Here is an 8,804-nt window from a genome sequence, read left to right on the forward strand (position 1 = left end):
TTACAATACCATAAATGTATCAAAGTTTCCGATTAATACAGTTATAGCATGACACAAAAATATTTGAACTATTAAGATAAAATAATAAATACTCCTTATTAGTTGACTCTATGGCACTATCTCCAACATTCAAACACCTAGGTGTTGTGCTCATTCCAAAATTTCCAATGATACAACCTAATCTACGATTGCCACTATATCATGTGCGTCAAGAAAGAGACACGAGCAAGTCCGATATCGTCGAAGTATGGAATGGAACAAGGAAGAAGAGAACACATAAACTGGCAAATCGGTGCCACATCAATTGCACCGACCTACACGACGACCTGGTTAGTTACTGCCGAAGCTGGCACCCACTCCCATCGACTTCACCTCCAAAACTTAGATTACTATGACAAATCGGTGAAGCTCTGCACCAGGATCGGTGGCCGCCAACCAAGTCGGTATGGGAGTAGGTCTCATCGACTAGGCACCGACAACTCCGAATTTATATGTTGTTTTGGCCATGTACCGTATCCTCTCCTACGAACCCCTTTGCCATTGGAGTATATATAGACACTTATATATAGACACTTACAACCTCATGTGTGAGATAGGAAATATTTGGGATATAACCAGGCCTCTCTCCCATGTGGGAATCCCTCTTCTTAGATCATCTATATATTTTGTTGTATCAACACCCTTTTCAAGTATTTGGTCTCTCCTTTGTCGTGATTTTAGTAGTGCTTAGTCTCAACCGTTGTCTTGATTATGCAGAATTGCTACTCTCTCCCCATAAGTGATTCTACCATCTTCTTGTCGATCTCTCGAGTGGGATTCTACTTTACATATCGTCCTTGTGATCTTTACACGATACCCTACGATTTATGTCTCGATGTTTCTTACATGATAAGAAAGATGACCATCTGACTATATCAAGTTAATAACGTTTGATTAACGCTCGTTAGGCTTTTTAGAGAGAGATGCTAATTAGTCAGATATACCCCTTTTTAGGAAGAGTTCCAATGGACAGGGATCGTGGGCTTTTCGTAAAGCTCAGAATTAGCATAAGAAGAATTAGGCATTTACGACGGGGTGATGTCAACCTTTCCTTACGATTGCCACTTCAGTTGTTTGCTCGAAGGAGAGAGAATGAAGAAAGATAATGTAGGCTTCCCTTAGGTATGGAATGATCTCTTATGAAATGAGAGAAGCTTTTTTTTTCCCGTTGTACCATTTGTCATCTCTTAGCAAGACAATTTTGTACTAAAATTTAATTATTCTTATTTATTGATAGAGATGCCAATAAAAAGTAATGCATTGTACCACTTATAAGTTTCTTTAAATGACGTGGAATTCTAAGAGAAGGCATGCCTTCGCTAGCATTGTACATGCCCTTAGAAAGCCCTAAACATACATACAAAAAAATAAAATGGAATTGCTTATAGGCTCCATGCCCAATTTGTTCAAATATGAAAAGTGTTAAAATTTGAAAATGGTTCCAATATGAAAACTTTCAAATTTCGATCTATTATAAAATTGAAAATTGTTCAGATTTTGAAACTGCTCATATTTGAAATTCATTCAGAATTTAAATTTTAGAAAAAATATGTAAATTTAGAATTGGTCTAATGTAGAAAGTATTCAAACTTGGAAATTATTCATATTTAAAATTTGTTCTGATTTCTGAAAAAAAAAGAGAGAAAAAAGATGGAAGAACCAAAAGAAACCAAACAAGAAGGTTCCCCTTCATAAGTACCTGCTGCGCTAATGGGCTGTGACCCAAGTAGATTACGCACGGGCGATACGCATTAGCGCACGCATTAGGCGATATATAGGATGTGCGAAAAAATAGCCTGATACCGAATGCCAATGGGCCAATACCGGAAAGTAGCACCAGACGAGCAGAGAAGAGAAGCATCAGCTGCCCCAACAGAGAAGAGGGGATAAAATTCCTCGTGCGGACCCTCCGCCGCTGAGATTCCGAGAAGGCTCGTCGGGTCTACCCTGGCTCCGGCATCGGAACTCCGGCCTCCGGAGTCGCGCGCTCGGCGGCGGCGCTGGCCTGATCCCGCGATGTCTCTAACCAGAGTAGCGTTTTCTCTCTTCCTCCTCCTCGCGGTGGCGGAGTCCGCGGCGGCGACGCGCTCACCGTCGGCCTTCGTGCAGAACGCCATCTACTCCAACCGCATCACCATCTTCTCCAAATCCTACTGCCCGTAAGCCGCCCGGACACCAATTTCTTTAAATTATTCTTGCCTGTGATATTGGGGAATTATCATCATATTGTATTGTGTGTGTGCGCGTGCGCATCAGTGGCGGATTTGATGTCGCATCGCGGATAATGATTCCATGACCTCATAGCTGACTGGAAAATGTATACCAATGAAAAACGAATTAGGATGCCGCGAATTGGTTGGATTTGTTGTCTTCTAGATGACGGAGGCATGAATTGCGCACGTCGCGTTTGTCAGGACATTGAACCGCTGGCGGATGGAAATTAGCTTTAGTTTGGTCCCTCTGGGGGTCGCTCTATGCTCACTAGTAGATGCTAGAGCTTTTCCAATGGTGCTATGGGGGTTGCTCTATGCTGTACTATGCTATAGAGTCTAGGTTCAAATTATGCTGGGCGAATGAATGGCCATTATATCACTGTACTACAGTACTATACTTGTAACTTTGATTGCAGTTTGTTGGGAGGAAAGTTATTATTGCTGAATGCTTGACAGGCAGTAGAATGATACCAGTATAATTTGCTTCTTAGAATGTGTCCCAGTTGGGACATGATTCACAAACCAGGAAAACTGTAAAATTCACGTGGTTTTCATTTTGGGTACCATGGGTGCAAGTTAAGTGATGCAATGTAGATGCATCTTTTTTTTGATGAACTTTGTCGCTTGGACTATTGGTTTTGACCTCGAATTCTTCTGATGTTTAAAACAGACCATTTGATAGAACGTCATGTATTACAAACCAGATCACTTAGTGGGATATTTCATCTTTATAAGTATATATTAACACTGGGTTTCTTGAAATGAAGAACACCTCTTGTATGATCTGGCAACTTGTGGATTCCTTTCGTAGTATGTATTAACACCACCCCACTTACCTCTTTAACCCTGTTCTTTTAGGTACTGTATGCGTGCTAAGCGAATATTTAAAGATCTCAAGGAAAATCCTTACGTTGTTGAACTTGATCTTCGAGGTAATCATCCAGATAGTGTGGAACCCTACCCAGTTGCATGTTTCATGTATTTTGTACACTATTTGTTAAACAGCATATGTATACACCATGCAGAGGATGGCCGAGAAATTCAAGGTGTTCTTCTTGACCTGGTTGGGCGCCATACTGTGCCACAGGTGTTTGTGAATGGTCATCACGTTGGTGGCTCAGATGGTTAGTCTTCAAACTTTCCTGCTGCACTGATATTTGTATGTAACCTGTTAGCTGTTACTACCCTTTAGGTCATACCAATAATCTTCGTCTTGCTGATTGCAGATACAAAAGATGCTCTTTCAAATGGACAGCTTAATAAACTTCTTGGCAAAAGCCAGTCTCAGTCGCAGTGATGATCACGAGAAAAGCTTGGTATTGCCAAAAACTTGTGAATGTCTTACATGCATTGTTCTTTACTGGGAAGAATGTGACTTTACTCTCTTTAGGAATATGAACAGGGTGTTGCAACTCATCAACAACAACAACAACCAAGCCTTTCAGTCCCAAACAAGTTGGGGTAGGCTAGAGTTGAAACCCATAAGTTGGGGTGTTGCAACTCATGCTACATTTTTTTTTTGCTTGGAACTGTTGTGACAAAAATATTTGTACTTGATTGTACGATTTGCTCAAGCGCGTATACGTTGATCTGTTGTGCCAGTTTTTGTAATTTTTTGTACTCATAAGCACTCGACTTCCTCTTCTATTGTGTATCGTCAGGGTTGCTTGGTTTGTGTTGATAATGGGACTATGGGAGTATGCAAATCAGAGTATCCTTTCAGCATTACTGAACTTGCACAACATATGAGCTAGGCAACATCCATAAGTTTGTATATTTGTCACGCGGCCGTGTTGGTTGATTTCTTGTTTCAGGTATGGCTCCTTTGTCAAAACAAAACAAGAAAAAAGAAAGAAAGAGCTGGCCAGATTCCATGATGGAGACTGTTTGTACAATACACTGATAAGGAGAAACAAACACGTAATGATTTTGCAGATTCCTCCCTTCACCCGTGGTGGCTTCCTCCAGCTGACCTGTTCACCTTCTCAGGCCAAGCAGTGCGAGGAACAGCGATACATAGTCGTAGCGGAACACATGCCGCAGCAACCCTAGCTTCCTGTCATCCCATGGCGGGTATCTGAACATGAACTCGATCAGCAAGCTTCTCTTGAGCACCGCCTTCTTGTGGCTGAACATCTCGAAGGAGTACTTGCCATGGTACTGCCCAAACCCGCTCTGCCCAATGCCGCCGAATGGGATGCTCTCCAGCCCGTACTGTGTGGAAGAAATTGTAGCACCATATGTCAGAAAAATGGGATTGCGTTTTCATTTGCTGCAGCACAAAGCAGGTCACCATCTACTATACCTGGACGATCGCGTCGTTGAATGTGACGCTACCAGAAGATGTTTCCTTGATGATCTGTTGTTTCAGCGCCTCGTTCCTGGTGAAGGCGTAGATTGCGAGCGGCTTAGGCTTTGAGTTCAGTAACTCGATGCTGTCTTCGATCTTCTTTACCTGCAAACAGTAGCAGCACGTGTTTGTTCAGCTGTTGGTCTCCATCATAGAATGTTGCAGTCGTCGTCGTTGTCGATGTGTACCGTGATGATCGGGAGGAGAGGGCCGAATATTTCCTCGGTCATGATATCAGAATCGAGTGGTGGATTCAGCAGAATTGTGGGCTCAATTCTCCTGCACAATTGGAATCATGGTGTTAATTATGAGATAAACAGAGACACCAAGCACATGAATAGCCAATAATAAGAAGCAAAATATTGGGTAGGATAGACGTTGCTCAGGAAAACTTACAAGGTCTTGGGGTCCATGCCTCCACCGTGCACAACAGAACAGCTCACATTATGATCCTTCAGGAGGCCACTTAACCTATTAAAGTGTTTCTCGTTCAGAACACGCGCCATGTCCTCTGGTTTGGTGAAGAATCTCTTGATTGTTGATTTCAGCAGCTCAATCTTCAGAGAAGAACTAGATATCAGAGACGGAAAACATGACTTGATTGCATGACACACGATTAACTCAGCATAAACCAGACCAGAATTGGTGCAAACTGTTCCTCCACAAGTATGTAATCGATGGCTATGCAGGCTTGACCGGCGCACGTAGACCATTTCGCGCCAATTATGCGGTTTACAGCAACCTACGTGGAGAAAATTAATGGGACAAAGTTCATTTTTCTAGCTTACAAACTGTGCACCGCAGCAAAACCTAAAACAAGCGAAGACAAGTTCTTACCTGACTATCTCTTTTGCTATCCAGCCAATCTACGATGCACGGGCACTTTGAACCGAGTTCAAGCGCAACTGGTGTCAAGTGCTTCGCAGCTTTCGTCATGATGATGCGGCCTACACGGGCACCCCCTGAATGCCAACAACAGATTTATCATGATCAGAACGTGAAATACAAGAAGATCAGTCTATGTATTATTAGCTTCAGAAATCAGGATCCTAATGAACTTGCAGGCTTGAATACCAGTTACCTGTGAAAAGGACTTTGTCCCATCGGTGCTCCATGAGTTTCTCTCCAACTTCAGGTGCGCCCAAGACGACCTTCACAGCGTCGGAGTCCAGGTATCTCGGTATGTTGGCAGCAAGGAATGCTGCGGTGGATGGCGCGAGCTCGGATGGCTTCAGAACCACGGCGTTGCCAGCCGCCAAGGCACCCGAGAGTGGCTCCAGAGCTAAGCCTGCATACATCATAAATGCGAGAGGATGATGAGCACTGATCTTTGCAAACTACAACAGTTAAACACTAGGATAAGTGTTTGCTATGGATTATATCATAAGAGTAGCGAAAAAAAGACATTAAGTTGTCAATCGAATTTGCTTTCGTCAGAATATTTTGATTTTGGAGACAGACGAAACTGCCTCTTTGCTGTTTCCCTTTGGAGATGCAACATTTTTCCCCAGGTAGGCTGACGCACTCAAGGGCCTATTCGAATGATGGATTTATTGTAGAAATCGGTTGGTAGCTTGAAAGGACACCCTTGTTTAAATTTGAAACTGACACTTGACGGAAAAAAATATCCATCGTCCAGAAAACTCTAAAGACAAGGAAGTGTGTACTATGTGATCTCCCTGTCAGTGAAGTGACCAGCAAACCATAGCCTGTGCTGAGGAAACTGATGGGGCTGCCACTGCAGAAAACTACATCGGCCGTGTTGTCATCGGAAAGGTTGGCTAAACTCAGGCCTCGTACAGTACCCTTTGGTCTTTTGCACAAACACGCATGTGAGGTGCTTTTGGCACTAAACCATGTGATCGCTCAGAGGCCACGACCACTTGTAAGAATGATTAAACACTCGCTGGTTTCTTGTGCTAGTACATTGGTACACTGTTGTGAGAAGTACTGGCGTGTCGAGAAAGTTCTAAGCTGCAAGGAACACGGGGAAATTTACACTCGGTGACATCGATGATGTCCAACATCTATTCAAGCGGCGGTCCAGAATCTAAAACGTGCAGTTACTGAACTACTACCTCCGATTCAAGGAATAAGGCGCCCTCGTTTTACGTGCTTTTTGTTTGACTAAGTATTACTTTAAATATATAAAGATTGTTTGTATGAAATTAACATCATTAGAAAGCGCTTTTCAATACGAATTCAACGATACTAATTACATATAATATAACCAAGATTTTGTTGCTCAATTTTTATGGTCAAAGTTCGTCTTGGAATACGCGTGCGCCTTATTCCTTGGGACGGAGGTAGTATATAGGACCAGCGTCACTTTCGAAGTGTCTTGAACTCTTTAATTATACTAATTTTCAGTGGGCACCGCGCGATGGTCTTATTTAAGACTCCAGAATCACAGCTCAATAAAGTAGATGATAATCAGACAACAACAAATAGATGATGGAAGTTGTGTACCGTGGCATGATCTCTATTCAACATGATGATGACTAGCTAACGCAACGCAAAGATAACCAAACAATCGAGAATGTGGAGCAGCGAAGAAGGTGAGCTTCACCTAGTGGGAGATTCCAGCAGGAGAAAATGAGCACGACCCCGAGCGGCTCCGGCACCACTAGCGCCGTCGCCGGGAAAGAAACCAGCGGCGTAGAAGCCTGAGCTGACAAAAACAACAGGTCATGCCTAGCCAAAGCAGCAGTCCAATTAAGCTTTTGAAGAGAAACTGGCTGCAGGCAGCCATGGCGAGAGCTTGCTTGCCTTTTCTGGAGTCGCCCATTTCTCGAGGTTTTGCAGCGTGTTCTTGACGGACTTGACGAGAACCCCTACCTGTAGACGAGCAGCAGAAATCAGGGAAGAACATGGCCAAACGGCGTACAAACCGAACACGGAGAGACTGAACAACAACCTCGTCTCTGAAAGCTTCGGTCCGGTGCTTGCCGAGGTCGTCGCGTAGGGCGTCGAAGATATCCTCCTCCTTCTCTGTCAGGAGGCTGATGAGGCCCTTGAGTTGCGACCGCCTCCAGGCCAGCTCCCTGGTCCTGCCGCTCCTGTACACCTCCCTCAGACCGCTCACAAGGCTGTCCAAGCCGAGGACCGGCGTCTCTGGCATCCTTCCTTCCATAGATGGATGCAAATTGTATAAAATGACTTGGCTTGGCCTGAGGATGGGCGCGCGGCCAGCGTTGTTAAATAGGCCGCAACCCGCAAGTTCACCAGCGGAGTGTACGTGAAGGACACGTTTGGGATCTCTAACGCAAATATGTTCTCCACTGTCCCTCACTCTAGCACAGAACAAGGATTGACCACTGCAACTGTCTAAACAGGGTTTTCTCATGTTAAGTATCTGTCGATCTATATATCTAACACGAGCGGGGCGCTAGAAATAATTAACGAGGGCGTTGGCCGCTCTGGCCGATCAGGTGGCAGATACGTCAACTCGGATGGCGCTTGGCCTCGGCCGGTGTGTGTTGCAGATGTTCGGATGACGGTGCGGCGTCTCTTGAACCAGGGGCAGAGTTAGAACGGAAATTTTCCTGATGCATGTTCAAGCTTGGAGCCTTTGTTAGGTGAAATTATGCCTCCCTGATGCACTAGTGAAAAAGAAAACTGTTAAAGTTAGAAGAGAGAAAGAGAGACAATGATTGAATGAAATCACTTGTATTTTGCGGATAGTTGCATTCTTTTTGTGCCATCGGCGGGGACACCGATGGAGGCCATCTCGCTTCTTCGCGCGAAGGAGGAGGCCCAGGCGGCGCTTGCCAGGGTGGCGGCGAGCCAAGCTAAGGAGCTTGCGGCCAGGGAGGCTCGCGATGACGGGGAAGGGGTCCGGACCGCCGCCGGGGAGGCGGAGTCACCGGATACCATGGCTGACCTGGACCCTGAAGGCGGCCGGGGCCCGTCACAGCCCGACGGACGGACAGCGGAGCGCGCGTCGGAGGGGTCGGACGTCGAGGCCAGGGAGGCCACTACTCGTTCGGGTGCCAGACCCGCGCGCAAGAGAGGGAGGCGGTCCACTCTGACTATGCGTAAAGGGAGGGGTAAAGCGAAGAGCGGCAAATGAGGGCCTTGATCTATAATATCCGGGGGTTCGGTGAGCAGGGGCGCCGGACACAGCTGAAATCGTACATCCGGGGGAAAGGGTGGACATTATTGGGCTACAGGAGACCATCAAATCCGATTTTTCGGCGGCT

At 45.3% G+C, this 8,804-nt stretch overlaps 2 protein-coding genes across 2 annotated transcripts; one reads left to right on the forward strand and one right to left on the reverse strand.

Annotated features, from left to right (window-relative positions):
• Window positions 1–1,936: 1,936 nt before the first annotated feature.
• LOC124687485 (monothiol glutaredoxin-S6-like) lies at window positions 1,937–3,668 on the forward strand. The gene is made up of 4 exons (XM_047221264.1): window positions 1,937–2,198; window positions 3,111–3,184; window positions 3,278–3,376; window positions 3,479–3,668. Exons 1-4 carry the CDS (start codon window positions 2,056–2,058, stop codon window positions 3,547–3,549), a joined length of 387 nt encoding a protein of 128 aa, XP_047077220.1. The 5' UTR covers window positions 1,937–2,055; the 3' UTR covers window positions 3,550–3,668.
• Window positions 3,669–4,229: 561 nt separating this feature from the next.
• On the reverse strand, window positions 4,230–7,735 carry LOC124687486 (aldehyde dehydrogenase family 3 member F1-like). The gene is made up of 10 exons (XM_047221265.1): window positions 7,520–7,735; window positions 7,372–7,440; window positions 7,172–7,268; window positions 5,684–5,890; window positions 5,440–5,564; window positions 5,240–5,344; window positions 4,999–5,159; window positions 4,791–4,881; window positions 4,558–4,707; window positions 4,230–4,466 (listed from the first exon to the last, which is right to left on the reverse strand). Exons 1-10 carry the CDS (start codon window positions 7,733–7,735, stop codon window positions 4,230–4,232), a joined length of 1,458 nt encoding a protein of 485 aa, XP_047077221.1.
• Window positions 7,736–8,804: the final 1,069 nt, after the last annotated feature.

Source organism: Lolium rigidum, chromosome 2 (genome assembly GCF_022539505.1).
Source record: "Lolium rigidum isolate FL_2022 chromosome 2, APGP_CSIRO_Lrig_0.1, whole genome shotgun sequence".
Classification (NCBI taxonomy): Eukaryota; Viridiplantae; Streptophyta; class Magnoliopsida; order Poales; family Poaceae; genus Lolium; species Lolium rigidum.